The following is a 26,460-nucleotide window of genomic DNA, read 5'->3' on the forward strand; positions in this document are numbered from 1 at the left end:
GAAGATGGTGGTGAGCTGTCTTCTTGAACCGCTGCAGTCCATGTGGTGTAGGTACGCCCACAGTGCTGTTCGGGAGGGAGTTCCAGGATTTTAACACAGCGACAGTGAAGGAACGGCGATATATTTCCAAGTCAGGATGTTTGTAGCTTGGAGGGGAACTTCCAGCTGATCCATTGTGCTAGGTATGACTTCCAGGGGGATCCAGAACAATTGGGAATAACCTTAAAATTTGAGCTAGGCTGTTCAAAGGTGAAGTCAGGAAGCACTTCTTCACAGGGAGTTTAAGGGTTACAGAACTCATGGGGTTAAGATGCAGATGAACCACGAGCTAATAGAATGGCAGAACAGTCTTGAGGGGGATGAATGGTCTCCTCCTCTTCTTCCTATGTTTCTTCCGAATGTAATTGTCTGAAACAATCTCTCTTCCCTCTCTGGCCTCGGGGTGATTGACTGTCATTCCTACAGTTATATCTCATCTGTTTATTCAAATGTATTTTTAGATTTTCCATAATCTGAAGGCTTTTTTATAAATGTATCATTCTGCAGGGGTGTTGGTCTTCGCCGATAGCACAGATGGTTCCAGAAATATTTCCCTAAAATGCGGTTACATCCTGGTAAAGGATGGAGGGGCGCTTCACATTGGAGCAGAGAAATGTCTCTATAAATCCCGAGCCAAGATCACGCTGTGCGGCCGATCCAATGAGGGTGAGGACGTGCCGGGCTTCGGCAAGAAGTTCATCGGGGTGCAGGCTGGGGGCACACTGGAGCTGCACGGTGCCCCGAAAACGTCCTGGACTCTGCTGTCCAGGAGTGTGCCCCCGTCTGGGCTGGAGGCGGGCTCGTACTTTGAGAAGCCAGCCACCCGCGGACTGAATGTCCGTGTGATCGATCAGGACACGGGACAGGTGCTGCTGGCCGACAGGTTTGACACCCACGACTTTGCCGACGAAAGCAGGAGGCTGCAGACGTTCCTGAGGTCTCAAGACTCTGGCCGAATAATCTCTGTCGCTGTGAGGGACTCAGCTGCTAAAAATCTTCTTCCAGAAACAAAGAGGACTATTCAGGAACTGCTTGGAAGTAGACACGTTCAAGACTTAAGTTACAGGTAAGATGCAACTGAATTGCTTCTTCTTGCGAAGGGTGCATTTAATTTTAGGATTAACATACAAACTTGTGATGGGAGTGCAATCATTATTGTTCTCCGACACTGCTGTGTCCTCCTCTTCCCTAGTTTTCAGCTACACGACACAGGTGTGTTTTCCAATCTCTGCCCTTATTGCTCTCCTAGAGTACAGATCGAGGCTGGCTACACTTCCCTCTGCACTAATTTTAGATCTATCATGACTTAGAAAGTGAACTATGACCCCTTGTGCATTCCTTTGGTCCACCACTGATGACCATCCCTTCAGGTGCTTAGGCCGAAGCTCTGGAATTCCCTCCGTAAACTTCTAAGCCACTCTAACTCTGTCTTCCCTATAATATGCCCCTTAAAACCTGCCTCTTTGACACAGCTTTTGGTACTCTCTTTAAGTGGCTCTGCATCAGATTTTGCCTGATAACACTCCGGTAAAGCCCTTTGGGTTATTTTAGTACCTTAAAAGTGCAGTATAAACTCAAGTTGTTGTTGGCAGGCTATGATAGTCTATCTAGCAGATAGATTGGAGAAGTTGGGACTGTTTTCCTTGGAGAAGAGAAGGCTGAGAGGAGGTTTGATAGAGGTATTCAAAATCAAGAGAGGTCTGGACAGAGTAGATGTTCATATTGGTGGAAGGATCGAGAACCAGAGGTCACAGATTTATCTAATTGGCAAAAGAAGCAATGACGACATGAGGAGAAACTTGTTTACGCAGCAAGTGGTTAGGATCTGGAATGTGCTGCCTGAGAGTGTGGTGGAAGCATGGTCAATCGAGGCTTTCAAATAGGAATTGGATCACTATCTGAAAAGGAAAAAAAAAATGCAGAGAAAAGGCAGGGAAGTGGCGTTAGATGAATAGCTCCTTCAGAGAACTAGCACAGACATGATTGCCAAATGCCACCTTCTGTGCTGTAACCATTCTGTGATTCACTAATTCTATTCTAACAGCACTGTGGATGTACCTACACCACATGGACTGCAGCGGTTCAAGAAGGCAGCTCACCACCACCTTCTCAAGGGCAATTAGGGATGGGCAATAAATGCTGGCCTTGCCAACGACCCTCGTATCCAATGAATGATTTAAAAAAAATACAAGCTGACTTCAGTCTTTTCCACTCATGCACACTGTTAAGGTCTACAGTTTAGTGACTGGGAATGGAAACCCTTGCTGATTTTTTTTTCTCTCCCCTCCCTTAAGTCAGCCCCTTGGAGATCAGCTGCTTCCTAGCTTAGGTCTGTTCAATCTCCACACACTGAATCTGGGATCTTGCTATTCTTTATGACTTTGCATGAAACTCGGTGTCACCCATACCTAATAAGTAATTGGAGAAATTAGGGCAACGTAAGTTGGACCTGGGTTGTGAAGGTTACTTTAAACCCTGGTCACAGAGGAGAAAGGCTATTTGAAACATTTTTCTTATTCATTGATGGGATGTAGGTGTCGCTGGCTGGGCCAGCATTTATTGCCCATCCCTAATTGCCCTTGAGCAGGTGGTGGTGAGCTGCCTTCTTGAACCGCTGCAGTCTATATTGTGTAGGTACATCCACAGTGCTGTTAGGAAGGGAGTTGCAGGATTTTGACCTAGCAACAGTGAAGGAACGGTGATATATTTCCAAATCAGGATGGTGAGTGACTTGGAGGGGAACTTCCAGGTGATGGTGTTACCATGTGTCTGCTGCCCTTGTCCTTCTAGATGGTAGTGGCCGTGGGTTTGGAAGGTGCTGTCGAAGGAGCCTTGGTGAATTCCTGCAGTGCATCTTGTAGATGGTACACACTGCTGCTACTGTTTATCAGTGGTGGAGGGAGTGAATGTTTGTGGATGGGGTGCCAATCAAGCGGGCTGCTTTGTCCTGGGTGGTGTCAAGCTTCTTGAGTGTTGTGGGAACTGCACTCGTCCAGGCAAGTGGACAATATTCCATTACACTCCTGACCTGTGCCTTGTAGATGGTTGACAGGCTTTAGGGAGTCAGGAGGTGAGTTACTTGCTGCTGGATTCCTAGCCTCTGACCTGCTCTTATAGCCACAGTATTTATATGGCTGGCCCAGTTCAGTTTCTGGTCAATGGTAACCCCCAGGATGTTGATAAGGGGGGATTCAGTGATGGTAATGCCATTGAATGGCAAGGGGCAATGGTTAGATTCTGTCTTGTTGGAGATGGCCATTGCCTGGCACTTTTGTGGCACGAATGTTACTTCTCAGCCCAAGCCTGGACATTGTCCAGGTCTTGCTGCATTTGGACATGGACTGCTTCAGTATCTGAGGAGTTGTGAATGGTGCTGAACATTATGCAATCATCAGGAACATCCCCACTTCTGGCCTTATGATGGAAGGAAGGTCGTTGAGGAAGCAGCTGAAGATGGTTGGGCCTAGGACACTACACTGAGGAACTCCTGCAGTGATGTCCTGGACCTCCAACAACCTATCTTCCTTTGTGCTAGGTATGACTCCAACCAGTGGAGAGTTTCCCCCCTGATTTCCATTGACTCCAGTTTTGGTAGGGCTCCTTGATGCCACAATCGGTCAATTGCTGCCTTGACCTCAAGGGCAGTCACTCTCACCTCACCTTATATAATCCATTCAAAAATTCACAGTAGGTTCGCTCTCTCTCTCGCCCTTTGCAGCCACCACCATATCAAGACATTTAATTGTTTTCTAAATGATTCCCAAGTGTTTCATGTGCCAGAGAATCATTGAAGCTTACAGCAGAGAAGGAGGCCATTCAGTCCATCCTGCCTGTGTTTAGTTCCACACCCTTGCTTTCTTTTCGTATTCCTGTAAATCTGTCGGCTGCAAGTATTCATCCGACTCCCTCTGAAGAAGAGTCATACCGACTTGAAACATTAACTCTCCACAGATGCTGTCAGACCTGCTGAGTTTTTCCAGCATTTTTTGTTTTTGTTTCAGATTTCCAGCATCCGTGGTATTTTGCCTTTATCCCTCTGAAGTTATCTATAGAATCGGCTTCAACCACCTTTTCAGGAAGGGAGCATTCCGGATTCCGACACCTCTTGGTGTGAGAACATTCTCCTTGTCTCCCTTCTAGATTTTTTGCCAATAATTTTCAATCTTGGACCTCTTGGTTATTGAGGGGATAGTTTTTCTCTTTCAAAACCTCTCATCATCTTGTAAACCTCGATTCAGTCACCTTTAACCCTCTCCATTCTAAGGAGAACAGTCCTAACCTTTCCAACCTCCCTTCTGTGTGAAGAGAAGGTTGTTAATTGGCTGCAGTCCTGAACTTGCCCTTCACTGGTTTTGAGCCATTGCCCGTTTCTTGAGGCGTAACAGTTTCGTTGCAGTGGTGGTGTGGTTTTACTTTTTCTGTGTTGGTTTTGCAGTTTGCTGTTTGTGGGGCTTATGCGCAAATTGGTCTGTCATGTTCCCTCCATTACACTTCGAAAACCACTTAATGCTGTAAAGTGATAATTATATGGACAAATCTGGCAAACCATTTTGAAAAATTGAAACTTAGAAATATATATGGTGTAAATGGAGGGGATTCAAGTGCTGTAAGTTCCCAGAACTGAAATGGTACGAATAACTTCAAAAGAACATAAACAGGTTGGTGGGACAGGCAGACAAATAACAGATGAAATTTAATACAGAAATTTAATGAAGTGACTCATTTTGTTAGGATGAATGCAGAGAGACAATATAAAATATAGGGTACAACTCTAAAAGGGGTGCAGGAGCAGAGGTAGCCAGGTGTACATGTGCATAAATGATTGACAGTGGCAGGATAGTTTGAGAGAGTGGTTAATAAAGCATGCAGCATATTGAGATTTATCAATATGGACGTAGACTACAAAAGCAAAGAAGTCATGTTAAACTTGTATATAACACTAGTTCGGCCTCAACTGGAGTATTGTGTCTAGTTCTGGGCACCACACTTGAGGAAAGATGTGAAGGCATTAGAGAGGGTGCAGAAAAAGTTCACGAGAACGGTTCGGGGATGAAGAACTTCAGTTACGTAGTCAGATTGGAGAAATTGGGACTGTTTTGCATGGAGACAGTTGAGAGGAGATTTGATAGGGGTGTTCAAAATCATGAGGGATCTGGACAGAGTAGATAGGGAGAAACCGTTCCCATTGGTGGAAGGATCTAGAACATGATTGAGAACACAGACTTAATATAACAAGGAAAAGATGCTATAGCCGACATAAGGAGAAACTTTCACGCAGCGAGTGGTTAGAATCTGGAATGCACTACCTGAGAGTGCTGTGGAGGAAGAGTCAATTGAGGCTTTCAAAAAAGAATTAGATCATTATCCGAAATGGAAAAATTTGCAGGGTTACAGGGAAAAGGCAGGGGCGTAGCACTAGATGAATGGCCCTTTCAGAGGGCCAGCACAGACTTAACGGGCCAGATGGCCTGCTTCTGTGCTGTAACCATTCTGTGATTCTGTGATTTGTTTGGGGAGGGAATATTTATTGAGATGCTGGGAGAGCTCTCTGCTGCTCTTGGCAATGTCTCCTTTAATATCCATCCCATTGGAGCCATCAGGACTGTCCCATAGAACCTCACCCAAGTGGAGGTACCAACTCTGGTTGAACCTATTCCCGGAGGTTTAATCATGTGACCTCCTGCCCCATCCCGTCAATTCTTTTCTCCAATCTGCAATATTTTTATAGTCAAACAAAATTGTTCAAAAAAATGAAAAACACTATTTGTATTAACACGTTCTCATGACTTTTTTTATGATGATGGAAAACATGGTTTCTCGCCTGGGTTTTAGCTCACAGCAGAGAGTCCAGAAGATTAATCATTCAATTCCATGAAGCTCCAGGGCAAGTCTATAGAGGGTTGGCAACCCGAATTTTGCACCTTCTGTACTACAGCGCTCCTTCAGAATTGCCCCCTAGTGTCAGCCAAGGTTATGTGCTGCAGTGGGTCTATTGGAACCACAATCGTCTGCTTTAAAGACCTCTATTTGGCCACCTTTCAGCCTCCTCTGTTTTAGAGAAAAGACCTCCAGCCAGTTCAACCCTTCCTGATGGGATACAACCTCTCAGTTCTGGAAACGTCCATGTAAATCTTATTTTGCACATTCCCCAGTGCGCCTGCATCCATTTTATGATGTAGAGATTAGAAATCTGTGCTCATAAAACCATTGAAAAGAGACTAATTGCTGCTCAACTAAACCTGGGGTTTTCGGGGAGATGGAGGCGTAGTGCTAACATCACCGGATCAGTGATTGAGAGACCCAGGCCAATCCACGGGCACGGGTTCAAATCCCATCACAGCGTCTGGCGGAATTTAAATTCCAATTTTAAAAAAAATCTGGAATATAAGGTTAGTCTCAGTAATGGTGACCATGAAACTATCATCGATTGTTGTAAAATCCTATCTGCTTCAAGGAAATCTGCCATCCTTACCTGGTCTGGCCTGGGCCTACATGTGACTGCAGACCCACAGCGATGTGGTTGACTCTTCACTGCCCTCTGAAATGGCCTAGCAAACCACTCAGTTCAAGGGACAATTAGGGATAGGCAATGAATGCTGACCTTACCAGAGGCACCCACATCCCATGAGAGAATAAATTTTTAAAAAAGTTTTAGCACCATTGGCGGCTGTGCCTTCAGCTACCTAGTTCTTAAACTCTGGAATTCCCTCCGTAAACCTCCTAGCCTCTTTACCACCCTCTTTCCTCCTTTAAGATGCCCCTCAAAGCCCAGCTCTTTAACCAGGCTTTTAGCCATCTGCCGCATATCACTTTCTGTGGTCCGATGTCAAATTTTGCTTTGTAACTCTGCTGTGATGTGCCTGGGGGCAGTTTTTGTTACATTAAGGGTGCTATATAAATATAAGTGGTTGTACCTTGCATTTTACACGTCCCCATTTTGATGTAGGTGAATAGATTTTCAAAAAACGTTTAGCTTAACAGATGTTCAGTGAGTGTGCATGCGTTCCTGAGTTTTCTCAGCACTGAGAGCCAATCTTGAAGTGAAGCTGTTTGATGTTGAAAGTGTAGCTTTGCTTTGAGATGAGAATATTATTGCAGCACGTTTAACAGGTAATTGATTGGGATTTTATTGCCAAGGTAGTTAATATGGTGTCTGCCAAAAAAAGGAAAACAACTTTCATTTCTATAGTGCCTTTTATGACCTCAGTTCCTGCCAAAGCACTTTTCAAAAGTACTTCATTGGCTGCAGTGTGGTAAATGTTGTAAAGGATTAAACACAGCAGCTAATTTACACTTAGCAAGCTCCCACAGACAGCTATGTGATAATGAGTAGATAATATTCTTTTTCTTAATGATGTTGATTTAAGGGATGAACGTTGGCCAGGACACACCTGCTCCCCCCAACTCTTTATTGAAATACTGTCTGTGGGATCTTTAGGGTCCACCTGAGAGGGCAGACAGACCTTGATTTCATGTCTCATCTGCAGGACAGACAGTGCATTGCTCTTTCAGTACGGCCCTGTGGTCATGTGCTCAATCGCAGAAATTGAGATGTTTCTTTTGGCAAGTGTTAAGAAAGCGTTCGCAGAAAATAATGAGATGAATGAGCTCAATATCAAACCTTGGTCATTGCAGTGACTCCTGTAAATGTTTTATTTTCTGATTTAATGGACAGACAAGCATGGGCTCTTGTAAGTGTGGTTGGTGCTGGTAACTCATCCTGCAGTGAGTCCATTCGAGATTATGAGAACCATGATACAGGAGGAAAAGCAAAAGCCCGCAGAGAGTTTGTCACCGTGGACGGAGTGAAGTTTGCAGTATCTGCCTCAAGTCAATGGAAAAAAGGTACCAAAAAATATTGGCCCAGGCTTTGCAGTGCCAATAATAGCTAAGACATCAGCATGCTTCGTTGTTGCTGGGTAAAACTGACAGCAACCTCTGCCGTCTGCACATCTGCAGTTAAACATGGAAGTCCAGAAGTTACTGTTCGTGTTATCCTGCTCCCTGACAGGGGGCACAGTTACAGCCCTTGTCGATGGAATCTGCACAGTGATGAACTTGGGTTAATTGCCCAATATTCTTGCTCTAAAGACAGATTTTTAAAAATAGAGCTTGCAGAATCAGGAATGTGAGGCTTTCTTTACAGTGTAACAAGTGATTTACACTTTTGAACGACCTCTTTGGCCCTGAAAATTTAATTTTACAAGTGTTGGATCTCATTCCTTCAGAAGAAAATTAATGTTGTAGTTTTATAAAAAACTTAATTTTTTGTTTCTACCTTCATCCCATCTGTATGCCCAAATTTTTATTTTGCTTTGTGTATATTGATTTAAATGTAATTCATGTTTTCTGATTTTTACGTCCTGCTTTGCTTTACATGTGGCTCACTGAGGAATCTGCAATCTGGTTGGACAGCCCCCCTATTACTTTACCTGTTCATACATGTCACAGGTGCCCTGTAGAGGGTACTGAATTCAAAACAGATGCCTGAAGAGTAGAAATCTCTCAAACCCACTAAAGGTGTCGGGCAATGGGATGTGAGGTGAGTGGTGCAAGCAACTCCTTCACCACTCAAAACAAAATCTGGCCAAATATTGTGACCACCCTTCTAGAACCACTGTAATCCAATGTGGTGAAGCTGTTGTACGGTGCTGTTAGTGAGGGATTTCTGGGATTTTGACCCAGCAGCAATGAAGGAATGGCAAAATGTCTCAAGATTGGATGGCATGTCAACTTCAAATGTGCCTGCTGCTGACCTTGTCCTTCTAGAGAGCGGAGGCTGTGGGTTTGGGAGATGCTGTTGAAGAAGCCCTGATGAGTTGCTGCAGTGCATCTTGTATATGGTACGCTCTGCTGCCAGGGTGCTAATGGTGTTGGAGGGCGTCGATGTTTGAGTTAGGGATGGGTTGCTGATCAAGCGGGCTGCTTATGACTTCAAGAGCTATTCAGAATGAGAGAAAGGCTATTCCTTTGTTAATGATAAGGTCCCAGCTAGGCATTAAGTATTGTAGTCTTGTCCAACCCTCTTGATGTCCATGTAGGTACGTGTTGGAGTCATTGAGGGTGAGCCTTGGGGAACCCATTGTTCATTCAACCAATTGGACAATGAACTGAGAGGTTATACCCATCGAGAAACACTGAACAGGCTGGGGCTCTTTACCCTAGGAAAGTGAATTCTAAGGGGGAATTACTCGATAGAGGGCTTTAAGCTTATGAAAGGGTTCAATAGGGTAGGTGTAGAGAAGGTCCCATTGAAGTTTCCCTCCAAGCCACACTTGAAATATATCGCTGTTCCTTCACAGTCACTGGGTCAAAACCCTGAAACTCCCTCCCTAATAGCACTGTGGGTGTACCTACACCAGTTGGACTGCAGCGGTTCAAGAAGGCAGCTCACCACCTTCTCAAGGGCTATTAGGGATGGGCAATAAATGTTCTCCTTGCTATCGATGCAGAGCTCTGAAGAAGAGTCATACAGACTCAAAACGTTAACTCTGTTTCTCTCTCCACAGATGCTGTCAGACCTGCTGAGTTTTTCCAGCTTTTTCTGTTTTTATTTCAGATTTCCAGCATCCGCAGTATTTTGCTTTTATAATTTTTTGAAAAACAAAGATGTTTCCACTTGGGGCAGTGGGGGTAATCAAAACTAGGGGACTTATTTCTAAAAGTTATAAATAATTCCAATAGGAAATTCAGGAGTAGCAACTTTACCCAGAGAGTCATGAGAATTCGCTATCACAGGGAGTGATGGCTGTGAATAGGATAGGTGCATTTATGCAGCAGCTGGATAAACACATTCAGGAGTAAGAAATAGAAGGATATGCTGATGGGGTGAGATGAAGGGAGTGCAAGGAGGTCAATGTGGAGAATAAATAAGGCAGGACCAGATGGGCCAAATGGCCTGTCTTTGTGCTGTATATGCTATATAGTTAGCATTTACTGCCTGTATTGGTATTTACAATATAATGGATCAAAAACAGTATTTTTGAAACTTCCATTTTCTAACATATCCAGTTCAGCGATTTCAAAACTAATCGCAGGGGGAGAAAGATACTAAATTATTTGGATGTTAATTTTGTTTGTCTCTCTCCCTGATTCCTCCTATACGATTAGGGATTCCACTGTCAGAATTCCATGTAGAGGTGTCCGATGGCTTAATCCTCGACCTGCTGGATGAGGTGGAAGGCTGGGAGAAGGATGACCAGATTGTCATTGCTAGTACCGATTACTCCATGTATCAGGCTGAGGAATTCACCCTGCTTCCTTGTCCTGAATGCAAAGGGCGTCAAGTCAAGGTGAAAGGTAGGTGGCTGGGATTATCAACGTATTGAACTGATTGATAGTCTTTATCTGCCCTGAATTGATGAAACTGTCTGCCTGGTCCCTTGAGACTGCCCCATGCATTCATGATGAACTGGACCATCGAGATGAGACATTTCCTCCCATTCCCCCAATGCAGCCATGTAACCTCCCGGGAGAGGTAGGGAAAAATTCCAGGGTCAATGAGGGGGAAAATATAATCAAAAATTTCACAGACGCACCAAACCTCACTCAGTAGGAGCGATAGACACTTTGACCTTCTCTTCTCATGCTGGTGTTGAATTATATTTTGGATTATATTTGGGGAGATATTTCTGGATACAGGCAAACTGTACAGGGCAGAAGCACTTCATCTTATTCATCTGTGGAGAACTGAAATGCATACTGCTCAGTGTGCCAACTGCGGAGATTCACATCCACGGCAGATGAATATAGCTCGAGTTTCAGCAGGCTGTGACAGGACATGCGTCTGGTCTTTTGTGGTTTGTTTAGGAGCAGCAATCGCAGGAATTGGAGATGCCACAGAGGATGTGGGGGGATAAGCAGCGACTGTAGGGGCCACAGAGGCTGCCTAAAGGGACCTCATGCCAGTTAATCGCACTTTTGCAAGGTGTGAACTGCTGCTTGAACATGTTAATGTGATTTATCTGCTTCCTCTGTAACCGACACTTATATATTTATAGAAAATGATCAGCTCCATTCACCACTTGCGCCCTCCCCCACTCCCAATACAAAAGCACAGAGGCACCACAAAATTCACTCTTGTTTTCCTACTTGTGACTAATTTCTGGCTTATTTTTACACCCATTTTGAACCGGCGTCATTGCACGAAATTGTGCATGTGATTCTTTAACCAGCGGGACAGTGTTTATAGTGAGTTGAGCTGCGTTTGGGGGCAAGGACTAAGAGACAGGTGTAGAACGAGGAGGAAATATTCACGCGGTGATGCCATATGGGCAGTGCCAGTCTACTGATATGGGCGATGGTTGGGGATAAGCAAGTATGGTACCAGACAGGTGGGTGGGGGAGCAGCCAGTTATTTTTGGCACCAGCGATAGCTGAAGGTGAATTGAAATGTTTGTGCGTCACCACAGGCAAAGGGAGTCCCGGGATATTCACTGCTCCTGAATAGCCCACATTGACAGGATGGAGAAAAATCAATCTCTTTAGCCAACTAACCCCCAGTAAGTAATAAATATTGACCCACTGCTTTCTTTAAAAATAAATAAAAATTCCTTTTGCTCAATATTATTCTACGTTGCGATATATTTTAACAGCAGTTGTAATACCGTCACTCTTACTATAAAAATGCCGTAAAATCTAATCAGAGAAAGTATAATAGGTTAAAATAACCATCGATACACTTCTCTTTGTTTTTGACAACTATCACCAATGCCTGTTAATATCCAAAGCACCTCATTCTGCATCTGTCTGGACTTTTGAGTCATAGAGCCATTACAGTACCGAAAGAGACCATTCAGCCCATCAAGTCCATGCTGGCCCTCTAGAGCAATGCAGTCAGTCCCATTCCCCCACTCTATTCCCGTATCCCTGCAAGTTTATTTCCCTCAAGTGCCCATCCAATTTCCTTTTGAACCTATTGATCATGGCCACTTCCACCACCCTCGAGCAGTGAGTTCCCTGTCATTACCACCCGCTGTGTAAAAATGTTCTTCCTTTCATCTTTTGCCCAGAACCTTGAATCTATGTCCCCCTTGTCCTTGTACCATCAGCAAATGGGAACAACTATTCTTTGTCCACCCGCTCCTGTACGCCTCTATCCAACCTCCCCTAATGCTTCAGCATTTGCGTTTTGCTCTTTTGCCTATTCCTCCTCAAGCCTGTCCATTATTCCATTCATATCCGCGGGATTATTCCGACATTGCCGAGTAACTGATTTCCATGCTGGTCCAGCTATGAAGAAAGCACTTCTAATTAAGCATCGAGTGAGTGTGAAGCAGGATTCATCATAGGATGTACACTATCTGTGAGGTAGTAACTTAAATCCAAGTGGAACTCATAACGATTAAAATATGATTAGAGGGTGGGAATTACATATTATTTACAGCATGGAAACCGGCCATTCAGTCCAATGGGTCCCTGTTGCTGTTAATGCTTCGCATATGACTCCTTTTCATCTCACCCAGATAACATGCCCTTCTATTCCTTTTTCCCTCGTGTGCTTGTCTTAAATGCAACTATACCATTTGTTCTATCCCAGAAAGCCAGTTGGTGAAGGATAGTACAGGAGCCAACCTTTATTCAGTCTTCGATTTATTTACACAGTGAAACACCACAAGCGTACAACTCCTAACTGAGCCACACCACACTTGCAGTGAGTGTCTCTTTATGTGTGCTCAAGTGAAACCCCAATTAATCCTCTTCATCTGCATGTAATTAACACCATTCACTTCAACTACTGCATGTACAGTGAATTCCACATTCTCTCCATTCGCTAGGTAAAGAAATTTCTCCTGAATTTCCTATTGGATTTATGAAGGGCTATCATATATGAACATATGATAAGAGCAGAAATAGGCTAGTTCACCCCTCGAGCTTGCTCCTCCATTCAATAAGATCATGACTGATCTGTTTGTGTTTCAAATTCCACATTCCCATCTATCCCTGATAACCTTTGATTCCCTTGCCTAGCAAGAATCTATCTACACCACCTTAAAAATATTCAGTGACCCTGCCTCCACTGCCTTCTGAGACAGGGTGTTCCAAAGTCGCACAACCCTCAGAGAAAAAATTTCTCTTCATCTCTTGTCCTAAAAGGGCGACCCCTAATTTTAAAACAGTGCCCCCTAGTTCTGGACTCACCCACAAGAGGAAACATCCTTTGTACGTCCACCTTGTCAAGGCCATTCAGGATATTATATACTTCAATCAAGTCACCCCTCATTCTTCTAAACTCCAGTGGAAACAAGCCCAGTCTGTCCAAACTATCCTCATAAGACAACCCACTCATTCCAGGTATCAATCTAGTAAACCTCCTCTGAACCGCCTCCAACGCATTTACATCCTTCCTTAAATAAGGAGACCAAAACGGCACACAGTATTCAAGATGCAGTCTCACCAATGCCCTGTATAACTGAAGCATAACATCCTTACTTTTGTGTTCAGTTCCTCTCGCAATAAAGGATAGCATTCCATTAGCCTTCTTAATTACTTGCTGTACCTGCATACTAACTTTTTGTGACTTTTGTGATATCTTCATGGCCCCTGGTTTTGAATAACTAGATATCTGAAAATGTCCGATTTGCATCAGAATATGGATTGGTTCTGGGGCCTGTTTTTTTTTTACCCCGACCATTTCTTAAAAATTTAACTCCTTGGAGTACTTTGCTGACATAACATCTCTCTCCGCAAGCTTGGGTCTTCAATGCTTTCTCTTTTTCTCAGGGAAGGCCCAGTTTCTTCACGTTGGAGAAATTGTGGATGGAATTGACATGAGAGCAGAGGTGGGGGTTTTGACGAGGAACATTGTCCTTGAGGGGGAGATGGAAGATTCCTGCTACGGTGACAACTGGTGTCAGTTCTTTAAGCATGACACATTTGGAGGGCATCTAAAGGTGAGTTTGGTTGATGGTGACAAGCTGTCTGTCCTGTCTGAGGTTTAACTGTAGACTCGGGCCTAGCTTTAATTACAATTCTATAGCCAACATTGTAATGCATTTTCAAAACTTTATTCTTAGAGAATTTAGGGCAATGATGAGTGCTTGTAGGGAAGAATGTTTAATCTTTTCCATTATGCACTGCCGTCAACTGTCATGCAAACTGCATTATATTTCTCAAGCCCTCTCAGAATCTTGTATGCTTCAATGCGATCACTCCGCATTATTCCAAACTCCAGAGAACATAGGCCCATTCTGCTCAATCTTTCCTCATAGGATAATGCTCTCACCCCAGAAATCAATCCAGTGAACCCTTTCCCACAAGGTTCAGGGTTTACTGCTGTCCTTACGGCATCTTTGCTGAGGTAGTTCTATCCTGCTCTGGTATAAAGAATGGCAGGAGTGTCTTGAGTTGTGGCTTCTGACCATCTCCAATAAATCAAACTAAAAATAATCCTCTGAGTCAGTGATGGGACTTGATCTTCCTTCTCGGGTTTCCTTTTAAGTAGGAACTCAGTTCTGATCCTTATTTTGTTCCTCCGTTGATTTTCCTTCTCGTGTTTCCTTTTAAGTAGGAACTCAGTTCTAATCCTTATTTTGTTCCTCCATTGTGTTAAAGATTGTGAAGAATTTTACATCAGTTCATCTCTCTAATGTGGAGCTGGTACACATGGGTCAGCAGGTTATGGGCAGTTACCCTGTTCACTTCCACCTCTGTGGGGATGTGGATGAACGTGGGGGCTACAGATCGCCAACGTATCTAAGAAATCTTGCAATTCACCATTGTTTCTCCAGATGTGTCACAGTCCATGCAACCAATGGCTTGTTGGTAAGTACTTTTTTGCCACCTGGTCTAGAATGTTACACCTTACTTGGAATTTACAGCACAGAAAGAGGCCATTCAATCCAACTGGCCATGCCATCTCTATTCTACAAATAAGTCTCCACCCCATCAGCATATCCTTCTCTTTCTTCCTTGTACTTATTCAGCTGCCCCTTAAATGCATCTATGCTATTCACCTCAACTACTCCCTGTGGTAGCAAGTTCCATTCTTAACCATTCTCTTGGATTTCTTAGTGACTACCTTATATTTATGGCCTGTAATTTGGACTTCCTGACAAGTGGGAACATCTTCCCCCATTGAGTCCCTTCATAATTCTCAAAGACCTCAATCAGGTCACCCCTCAGCCTTCTCTTTTCTAGAGAGAAAAGCCCCAGCCTGTTCAGTCTCTCTTCAGTGTTGTAACCTCTCAGTTCTGGCATCTTCCTTGTAAGTCTTTTCTGCACCTTTTCTTGTTCCTTCGTATTCTTTTGGTAACGTGGAGATAAGAACTGTGCACAGCATTTCAGGTGTAAACTTGAAGTTTGAAGGCATGAATTATTTCCTGATTACATTGGTTTATGCTGATTGTAGAGTGTGTGAAATGGTGAAATACTTTGCTGCCAGGTCATGGACCTTGAACATTTAAACAAGCGCAAGAAATCTTTGGCTAGAAAGTTCAACTTCTGGAAGTGGATAAATTGTATTGAGACATAATTTGTAGCCTGTGTTAACACCAACTTGCATTTATATGTCACCTTTAACATAGTGAAACAACCAAGCCTCTTCAAAGAAATGCTATCGTATTTCTCCTGGGTGTCTCTCCCAGCAGTATCCTGGAGATTAATTTGCAGTTGCTGGTGACTCCAGGATAATCCTGGAGGGTTGGTGATCTCTAGTGTGACATGGTGCAGAAGCACACCATGTAACCTCATCAGGAGTGAACCACCATCATCGCCACATTGCTTCTGTTGACACCACTTTGTACAATTGTTGACAACTTTCTTATCAGGTGACATTCAGTTGGCTTCAGGTTGCTTGAGAGCTGTTTACAGGGTGGCGCTCACCTGCCTCCCCCCTTTTGAATGGTGCAAGATGCGAACCTTGATGGACCAAATCACTGCAAGAAAAAAAAGCCAGACTTGTTTTTGTGTTTCTGTTCTTTTTGCAGATAAGGGACACCATTGGCTATGACACACTGGGTCACTGTTTTTTCCTCGAAGATGGCATTGAGCAGAGGAACGTTCTTTACCACAACCTAGGCCTTGTCACCAAACCGGGGACTCTTCTGCCCACGGACAGGAACGATGTTATGTGCCCTTTGATTCTTAACAACGTTTATGGCGATTACATCCCTGTGCCAGCAACTGACTGCAAGTAAATGTTGCATTTTTGGGGGCCGTGCCCATTTCTTGTGCGATTTGTTGGGAGGATTTTATAATTCATAATGATCAGAAGGGGCGATATTTGACAACTTTTTTTTTGAGTGCTTGGGCATATTGAGTACTAAAGATTTTCAACCTCCTTGGGTGGAATTTTCTGTGTCTGGGGTCATGTGCAATTAGGACAGAAAGCAAATACCCAGGGGTAAAAGATTGAAGGTACTCAGGCACAAGTGTGTTGCACAAGTCATTACCTTACACCCGAATTTCCTCGCAGTTTTGCACCCGAATGCATCTCAGTGCCTCTGGCCCTGGGCTAAAGAGCCAGAAGCACAAGTTTCCTGCGATTGCACTGGTCGATGGATTTTTGGGTATTAAGAGAATGAAGGGATAGTGCAGGAAAATGGAGTTGATAGAAGATCAGCCACGACCTCATTGAATGACGGAGCAAGTCGAATGGTCTACTCCAGCTCCTATTTCTGATGCTATGCTTATTTTACAATTCTGTGAGGGCAGAGGACAGCCCTCCAAGCAGGCAACAATTTAAAAATTATTCAGTTGCAACTCCCTCTTCCTTTCTCCCTCAGGGCAGTTTCCACTTTCTGGGTTGCCAACCCCAACAACCACCTCATTAACAATGCGGCTGCAGGCTCACAGGTGAGTCCCTATTCATGCCAGGTTACTAGTCACGCTCTGGGAGTTTCTATGATGTGGATAGGGTTCACGGAGAGGGAAGACCAGGGCAAGGAAGCTTAGCCAATATGGTTGTGTAGTGCCCAGTTTTTGGTATAAGTCATCAGGAAGCAAGAGAAGCTCCAATATAATCAGCAGCCCTGTTGGAACACATATGGCCAGATTTGACTAGAGTGGGGCATCTCGTGGTTGATGGAGTTAGATTTTTTTCTTTTATTCTTTAGCTCCAAATTTTTAAAAGAAAATTCATTCATGGGATGTGGATGACGCTGGCTGGTCCAGCATTTATTGCCCATCACTAGTTGCCCTTGAGAAGGTGGTGGTGAGCTGCCTTCTTGAACCTCTGCAGTCCCTGTGGTGTAGGTACACCCACAGTGCTGTTAGGGAGGGAGTTCCAGGATTTGGACCCAGCTTTTGCAAGCTATAGCTCGCTCGGAGTGAGAGCTGATAACAAATTGGTGAGGGCAATGGGACATCTCAGACATCGGTGAACAACGGGACCAACAGTCTATCCCCATAACCAATGTGATTTTAAGGACTGAGAAAGAAACAGCGGAACAACAGAGAATGAAATCGGGTAAATTAGAATCAAATCAGGTCCAGAAAGAGAAATAAAGAGAAGGAAAGAAAGCTTGGTTTAAGAGAAAAGAAAAGTAAAACTAAAAAAGAAATAAAAATTTGCAAGTAAAAATCTCCAATAATTCACTTCTGGAAGAATGAGACTCCACCTTTTAAAATGTTCGCTTTCTGGGCCAGAGAGGCTGATTGGGAGTCATCAACAGTTATATTGTTAAAAGGGTACTCATGCTATTAATAACCTGACTTGTGGTGAGGTTAATGGGAAATTAATGTGTAATTCTAGTAAGTCCTGAAAAATAACAGGGAGGCTGAGGGCCCAGGTGTTGTTTGTGCAAAGCAATCAGAGAAATGGAGTAGATCAACCAGCGAGTTGTGCCAGTTTTCAGTTCACGCCGTATCTTGTCCACGCCACAAGTTGCTGAACAATTTGCATGTTAGTAACAGCGAGCATCAGGACATTCAGGCCCATGATGTACAAGCAACATTCAAACTGCCATCCTTGCCATTGGAATGGGAAAGATCATTTTATGCTCCCTGCATAGAACAGGGCATGTTGGGGAGTTCCCATCCCAAAACTGAGTACAGTGGGTAGCTCACCCGATTTGTCTCCCGATATTCAGATTGCACAACAAACAATCCTTCAAGGCAGCTAAAACCACAAGTAACTTTAAAGATTCAGGAACCAAGGCTGACTTATGTTGCCTCATCTCTAAGTGGGGATGTAGGGGTAATGTCACTCAAGCTAATGCTCTGGGGACATGGGTTCAAATCCCACCATGGCAGCTGGTAGAATTTGAATTCAATTAATAGAATCTGGAATTGAAAGCCTGTCTCAGTGACCATGAAACTACCATTGGGGTTGTACAAATCCATCTGGGTTGCTAATGCCCGGGTTGCTAATGCCCTGTAGGGAAGGAAATCTGCCGTCCTTACCCGGTCTGGCCTACATGTGACTCCAGACTCACAGCAATGTGGTTGACTCTTAAATGCCCTCTGAAATGGATAAGCAAGCCACTCAGTTCAGGGAAATAAGAGACTGGCAACAAATTCTGGCCTTGCCAGTGATGCCCACGTCCCATGAAAGAATAAAAAAAAATCCTGGAATGACCTTTTTGATTTCTAGAAACGAGAAAAGAGAACACTGAGGGATGACCTGATGGGATCTTTAAAATTCTGAAAGGGTTTGATAGGGTAAATGTCAAGTGGATGTTTCTACTTGTGGGCAAGCTTAGGATTAGGAGCCATAAATATAAGATAGTCACCCATAAATCCAATTGGGAATTCAGGTGAAACTCCTTTATCCAGAGAATGGTGAGAATGTAGACCTCACTACCACAAGGAGTGGTTGAGATGAATTTTTTTTAATATTCATTCTTGGGATGTGGTCATCACTGGCTAGGCCAGCATTTATTGCCCATCCCTAGTTGCCCTTGAGAAGGTGGTGATGAGCCAACTTCTTGAACCGCTGCAGTCCATGTGGTGTAGGTATACCCACAATGTTGTTAGGGAGGGAGTCCCAGGATTTTGACCCAGCAACAGTGACGAAACAGCGATATATTTCTGAGTCAGGATTGTGTGTGGCTTGGAGGGGAACTTCCAGCTGGTGGTGTTCCCACGTGCCTGCTGCCCTTGTTCTTCTAGGTGGTAGTGGTCGTGGGTTTGGAAGGTGCTGTCTGAGGAGTCTTGGTGAGTTCCTGCAGTGTAATAGTATAGATGCATTTGAGTGGAAGCTAGATAAACACAGGAGAAAGAAAGGAATAGAAGGATATGCTGATAGGATGAAATGAGGAGGAATAGGAAGAGGCTTGTGTGGAGTGTAAACACCAGCATTGACCAGATGGGCCTAATGGCCTTTTCCATGCTATTATGTAATATAATATGTAATATGGTTCTGTAGTTGCCTGGTTATCACTTCTTAACATAAGTTGGACTAAATGGATTGGCTATCAGGATCCCAATGCCTTGTGAATTGAACAGATTGGGGAAGAATCACATAGGCTTGTGATTGTTGTATTGTGTATTAGAAAATTGATGATCCCTTCTCCAGTCTGTAACTGGAGCCGAATGGTCTACTCTGTCCCTGTGTTCCACCCTGCAGTTGATCCATCCAGATTCCAGGTCCAATCCCTAGTCTATGACTTCATCTGGGACAGCAGGCCTTGTGTTATGGAGAAGGGAAGGCCAGACAGCATCTAATGATTCGAATTGGTTAGACCTCAAAGCTGTATGGCAGGCAAGCAAAGGATTAGTTTGTGCAGGAGGGGAGGAAAAGATAGGCGAATATGTATGAATTTGATTCAGCTGCTTGCCTGTTTCAATACAGACACTCCTCACCTGACCCAGAGCCATGTTAGCTCCTGGGAGAAGCCAAAGAAAAGGATAAAATTCCTCTGTAACCTTCTGAAGTGTTCAAAATTAGTCCAGGAGATTATTCTGGCCCTGACGTACGTTTCCCCTCTTGTACGAGGTGATCTCAGTGCAGCCAGAAACAACTCTGACTCTCAATGAAGGAATTGTGTGAATCGATGTCTACTGGACGAGATGGCATCCTGTTCCAGAGGATAACAGTCGATCTCCTAACATTTAACCTAGAATCTAGCTCTGTACAATTACAAATTGTGATCCCAAGTCCTCCCCAAGCCTATTGAAAGAAGGTTTAGTTATGGGGGGAAATTGTTGATGGTGTGGGACCTCTCCCTGTAACTGATGTTGGCATTTTATTTGGTGAAACCGCACTTGGAGTCCTGTGCAAAGTTTTGGTCTCCTTACTTAAGGAAGGTATAGTCGCATTGGAAGCAGTTCAAAGAAGATTCACTTGACTGATTCCTGGGATGAAGGCATTGTCTTATGAGGAAAGGTTGAATAGGTTGGGCCTATACTCGTTGGCATTTAGAAGAATGAGATGATCTTATTGAAACATAAGATTCTGAGGGGACTTCACAGGGTGGATGCTGGGAGGATGTTTCCTCTTGTGAGGGAGTCTAGAAGTTTTTTTTTATTCGTTCATGGGATGTGGGCATCGCTGCTAGGCCAGCATTTATTGCCTATCCCTATTTGCCCTTGTTCAGAGGGCAGTTAAGAGTCAACCACATTGCTGTGGGTCTGGAGTCACATGTAGGCCAGACCAGGTAAGGACAGCAGATTTCCTTCCCTGAACGACATTAGTGAACCAGGTGGGTTTTTACAACAATCAACAATGGTCATCCAGATGTTTATTGAATTCAGATTTCGAGATCTGCCATGTTGGGATTCAAACCCAGGTCCCCAGAGCATTACCCTGGGTCACTGGAATACCAGTCCAGTGACAATACCACTACACCACCGCCTCCCCGAAGAGACTAAGGAGCAGAGTTCAAAATAAGGGGCTTCACATTTAAGATGGAGATGAGGAAGAATTTCTTCTCTCAGAGGGTGTTAATCTTTGGAATTCTCTTCCACAGAGAGCAGTGGAGGCTGGGTCATCGAGTATATTCAAGACTGACTTGATCGGATTTCTGATTGACAAGGGGGTCAAGAGTCATGGGAGACGGGCAGGAAAGTGGAGTTGAGGCCACAGTCGGATCAGCTATGATCTTATTGAATGGAGGAGCAGGCTAAATGGGCTGAATGGCCTACTCCTGCTCCTATTTCTTATGATCTTCTTTTGCAGAGAGTTCAGTGAGAATGATTTTTAAGAACACTTATTTTTTTAAAAAGTGAGATGCTTTAAAATGCTGATCAGATACAATTTTTAACCAATGGCTTCAGTGTTTGTCGTAGGAATAAATTCTCTTTTTTTCCATTCAAAAACATGCAAGCTCACTTGTTTATTATTTACATTAGGATACTGGTATATGGTACCTGTTCCATAAAGTTCCCACAGGAGACTCCCAAGGGCTGTTCCCTGAAACTAAAGCCGAACTCACTCCACTGGGCACTTTCTACAACAACAGGGTTCATTCAAACTTCAAGGTAAGTGTCCCATCACTTGTATCATAGAATCAAAGAATGGTACAGCACTGAAGGAGTCCATTCTGCCCATCATGCCTGTGCCGGCTCTTTGAAAGAGCTACCCAATTTGTCTCACTCCTCCTCCCCCACTCTTTCCGTCACTGCCCTGCAAATTTTTCTCATTCAATTATTTATCCAATTCCCTTTTGAAAGTTACCATTAAACCTGCTTCTCCTTTCAGACAGTGCATTCCAGATCATAACAGCTTGCTATATGTATTTGAAAAAAAAGCTTCCTCCTATCACCTCTAGTTCCTTTGTCATTTTAACACTTAAACTTATGACTTTAGGAAAGAAGTGATAGGATTTATTTATACACGTTTCACACTTGCTTTTCACTGTTTTGCTTCCATTCAGATTTTGGTTCGGTTTTTTTAATCTGAGATTGACACTCGTTCTTCCCTCCCCACCCCCCAGGATTGCCAACTCGGATTGGCTGTATTCCTGGAGGTTTCATCAAATGACCTCCTGCCTCCAGCAGTCCTGCCCTCTCACTCCTGCCATTGGTCGCATGTCCATTCTCATGGTGACCCGTCTTCCCAAGCCCTATTGGAAAGCAAAAGATTCTCTGTTCCCCAGTTGGGTAGTTCAACTGTCAGTCAAGCAGCCTTATTTTCCCATCTCCAATTGGTTAACAAAAGCATTCAAAGTGAATGAAAATAACATATGATATGCCCCATGATATGTGTTGCAGCAGTGTTCTGGAGATTAGTATTCAATTCCTTGGAGACACTGAGCCAAACCTGCTGGATTGGCAACCTCTGGTCCCTTCTCCATTGCAAAGTGTTTCCTTGTTAATGTGCACAGGCGACTAAAGCCTGGAGTTTTCTTTAGTGTTTCTGTCTAACACTGAAATAAAACTACAGGATACAGACTGGAGCTCAGCGGGTTAGTGAATGACCATGTGCTACTGATATTGATCTTGGCTGGAAGGCAAATAAAAAAACATTTGGGCCACGATTTATTTTTCCAGAGGTGGCCTTCTCCAGTCTTATCTAAACATGAGGGATATTCAACATGGTGTTCTCATTTGCTTTTCTTCTGATATTCTGATTTTTTCTTCATGTTAATTTGCTTCAAATAAATGTTATTTCTTTTTCCAACTTTCCTTCAATCCCTTTTATTTCTGTTCACTGTCCTTTAACTTTTATTTAGAATCTCAGTGCACTATTTCTGTATTTCGCTTTTCTCCTCTCTTTTCTTCCCTCTTACCTCCCTCTTCCTCCACTCCCTGTTTCCAAGCAGCTGAGGTTAGAGGGGGACATTCAGTGGAGCCTCGACCATTCTCTGATGTATCTGTCTAAGCTGCTGCACCATTCCAGTTCATCCAGGGTAGAATTGGCATAAATTTCTTAAGGGGTAAAACCCCTTCTCTTCTGCACCCCCTTGCTACCCCATATAATCCTTTGGAGACATGAGACAGCCAACTTCCCAATGAAAAGAAGAACTCGCATTTATATAATGCCTTTCATGACCCTAAAGTGCTTTACAACCAATTATTTTTTTTTGTTTGAAGTGTACTCATGTTGTGGCAAAAGTGGCTGCCAATTTTGAGCACAGTAAGATCCTGCAAACAGATGGTAAAAAATGGTAACCAGATGATAGGTTTTGTTGATGTTGGTTGACGGTTAAATGTTGGCCAGGACAATATCAGTGAGTACTCTGCTCTGATTTGTTTAAAGACCTATCCACTAGTCCGTAAGGATTGAACCATCCCAATCTGTAAACATTCTGACTGTTTCGTCCTGTTACTGAAGAAAGTTTGTGTCCCCTCTTCCCTTCCCTTCCCATTTAGGTTTCAGATTTTGGATTGGGTGCAGATTGCAAGCACTTTTATTCAACAACCATAGTCTTGGTTCTAGATTATGTAATGAACTGGGTTCTCCTAGAAGGTTTATTCTTGGCATTGTTTTGTAATTCGTACAAGGATAACGAGTAATGTGTTATAACGTTGGTGCGGATTTCCTGTAATGGCTCCTGATCCTTATTGCTAGGCTGGATTATTCATTGACAAGGGAGTGAAAATCACCAATGCCAGTGCTGATGACCCAAGGGAGTACCTCTGTTTAGACAACAGTGCGAGGTGAGTGAGGACATTGACCTTTTGGAAAAGGAACCAATTATTTTCATTTGATCTGGAAAATGCATTTTTTTTCCCCTTTATTCATTCATGGGACGTGGGCATCACTGGCAAGGCCAGCATTTGTTGCCCAGTAATTGCCCTTGAACTGAGTGGCTTGCTAGGTCATTTGAGAGTTAACCACATTGCTGTGGGTCTGGAGTCACATGTAAGTCAGACCAGGTAAGGACGGCAGATTTCCTTCCCTAAAGGACATTAATGAACCAGATGGGTTTTTAAGACAATCGATGATAGTTGTCATGGGCACCATTACTGAGACTAGCTTTTAATTCTAGATATTAATTGAATTCAAATTCCAGCAGCTGCCGTGGTGGGATTCGAACCCCAGAGCATTACCTGGGCCTCTGGATTACTAGTATAGTGATGTTCACACCGCGCTGTGTCACCCCTTATTTCTCTGTAGTGACAGCATAAAGAAAACTCCATGTATGATGTGGTGGAATGGGCTTGTGTTTATATAGCATCTTTCACGACCCCAGGACATCCCAAAGCGCTTCACAACTAATGAAGTACTTTTTGATGTGCAGTCACTGTTGTAATGTAAGAAACGTGGCAGCCAATTTACACACAGCAAGCTCCCACACACGGCAATAATGAAAAGATAATTTTTTGGGGGTTACGTTGGTTGAGGAATAAATGTTTGCTAGGTGATCCTTTCTGCTCTTCTTTGAAAGAACGTCTGTGAGATCTCTTGTGGTCACCTGAGAGGTTGGACAGGACCCTGGTTTAATGACTCATCTGAAAGATGGCCTCTCCAACAGTACAGCACTCCCTCAGTACAGGTGCCAAGAGCGTTGACTAAGATTTTACGCTTGGGACTCAGGAGTGAGACTTGAACCCACAACCCACTGCCTTGGAGGCGAGAGTGCTACCCACTGAGCCAGGGCGGACACTATCGTACAAAAAAAAAAAATCACATTTCTCAGGAAATGCTTTTTATTTCAGTGGAATCATTCTGGCTTGGTTTATAGAGAGTAAATATTATATTGTAGAGCCGTTAAGGCACAGGAGGCCATTCAGCCCATCAAATCCATGCCTGCTCTCTCTAGAGGAATCCAGTCAGTCCCATTTCCCCGCTCAATCCCTGGAGCCCTGCAAGTTTGTTTCCCTCGAGTGCCCATCCAATTTTCTTTTGAAATCATTCATCTCATTCTGCTCCTGAGTTTCCTGTGGTGCTGTTAAGTCGTATTCTGTGCTGCCATGGCATCAATTAGATGATGATTAAAGGTCATTTGCCCCATTGAAGCACAACTTCCCAGTATCCTAACTCTCCCCCATCACAGCATCCAGTCCTTTCTCCTAACAGGGGAAATGCCCATTGCAGAGCTCCAGTAATTCCATCTGTGGGATGTTGTTCAGTATGTTTAAGTTTTTTACCCATTTATGTTAAGGTTCCGTCCTCACCAAGATGCTGATCCACAGAAGCCGCGTGTGGCAGCCCTCATCGACAGGCTGATAGCATTCAAAAATAATGACCATGGAGCTTGGGTCCGAGGAGGAGACGTCATATTTCGGAATTCAGGGTAGGTGATGTTCCAATGTGCTGTTACTTTTTTGAGCAGGCTTGAAAGGAGAGGCTTGAGGCCTTTACATCGAATCTCCAGATCGAAACAGGCCACTCGTCCATACTGGCACTTATGCTCCCCGTGAGCCTCCTCCCACTCATACTTCATCTTGCCCTGTCACCCTTACCCTTCTGTTCCTGTCTCCCTCATGTGTTTATCCAGCTCGCCCTCAAATCCATCCATGTTATTCACCTCAGCCAATCCCTGTGGTAGTGAGTTCCACTTTCTCCCCACTCTGAGGCCATTGGCGTGTGTTGGAAGGATTTATAGGTTGATACTCGACCCATTTGGCTGTGTCTCTGCGTCTCTAACCTTGTTAAAACCAATCTCTCTCTTATCAAGCTCTTGGTCACCCCTTCCTGCTACCACCTTCTTTGGCCCAGCCTCCATCTTTGTTTGATTACATCTGTAAGACGCCACAGTCACGCTCTTAACAGCCTGCTTCTATTTACTTGCAAGTTTCCTTTGCATTCCTTGACCAAACAGGGAACTGGCTTCCAGGGCTCTACCAATCCTGGGATGCAGCCAAAGATTAAAGTTCCTCTCCCACGTACCAATTAGCCCACTCCTGTCCTCACTCAATGCGATGCATTGGCATCTCAGCTTTTTAAAATGCAGACAAATGTCCCAAAGGTGTTTGCTTCTCACAGATGTAACCAAACAAAGATGGAGGCTGGGCCAAAGAAGGCGATAGCAGGAGGGGGTGTGACCAAAAGCTTGGATAAAAGAGAGATTGGTTTTAAGGAGGTTAGAGAGGCGGAGACACGGCCAAATGGGTTGAGTGTCAACCTACAAATCCTTCCAACACACGCCAATGGCAGGCGATAAGAGTGGGAGAGATTCCTGGTCAATGGTGGGGCTGAAAGGGACGGGGTGTGGGTGGGAAGATGCATAAGAGTCAGAGGAACAGAGATCAGGGGGTGGGATGTGGGGATTGGGCTGGATAAGACTACAGAGATGGGAAGGGGAGAAAGAACTTGCATTTCTTTAGCTCCTTCCACGACCACAGGGTGTCCCAAAGCACTCTGCAGCCAATGAAGTACTTTTGAAGTGTAGCCACTGTTGTAATGTAGGGAACACAGCAAGATCCCACAAACAGTAATGTGATAATGACCAGATAATCTGTGATGTTGGTTGAGGGGTAAATATTGACCAGGCCACTGGGGAGACCTCTCCTGCTCTTCTTCAAAACTGTAACCTCGGGATTCTTTACATCATCCTGAGAGGACAGTTGGGGCCTTGGTTGAACGTCTCAACCAAAGGACAGCACTTCTGACAGTGCAGCACTCCCTCAGCACTGCACTGGGAGTGCCAGCCT

At 44.0% G+C, this 26,460-nt stretch overlaps 1 protein-coding gene across 2 annotated transcripts in view; it reads left to right on the plus strand.

The window, feature by feature from the left end:
* The window catches only part of cemip2 (cell migration inducing hyaluronidase 2), an 82,807-nt gene that overhangs the window by 29,815 nt on the left and 26,532 nt on the right, over positions 1–26,460 (plus strand). For both annotated transcript variants that reach the window (XM_078529772.1, XM_078529779.1), the window contains exons 4-13: positions 547–1,105; positions 7,715–7,884; positions 10,150–10,338; positions 13,762–13,931; positions 14,593–14,802; positions 15,966–16,171; positions 16,764–16,833; positions 21,271–21,399; positions 23,432–23,520; positions 24,969–25,100. In XM_078529772.1, the coding sequence (XP_078385898.1) occupies positions 547–1,105; positions 7,715–7,884; positions 10,150–10,338; positions 13,762–13,931; positions 14,593–14,802; positions 15,966–16,171; positions 16,764–16,833; positions 21,271–21,399; positions 23,432–23,520; positions 24,969–25,100 (1,924 nt within the window). The remainder of the gene's footprint in view (positions 1–546; positions 1,106–7,714; positions 7,885–10,149; positions 10,339–13,761; positions 13,932–14,592; positions 14,803–15,965; positions 16,172–16,763; positions 16,834–21,270; positions 21,400–23,431; positions 23,521–24,968; positions 25,101–26,460) is intronic.

Source organism: Cetorhinus maximus, chromosome 2 (genome assembly GCF_964194155.1).
Source record: "Cetorhinus maximus chromosome 2, sCetMax3.hap1.1, whole genome shotgun sequence".
NCBI classification, from domain to species: domain Eukaryota; kingdom Metazoa; phylum Chordata; class Chondrichthyes; order Lamniformes; family Cetorhinidae; genus Cetorhinus; species Cetorhinus maximus.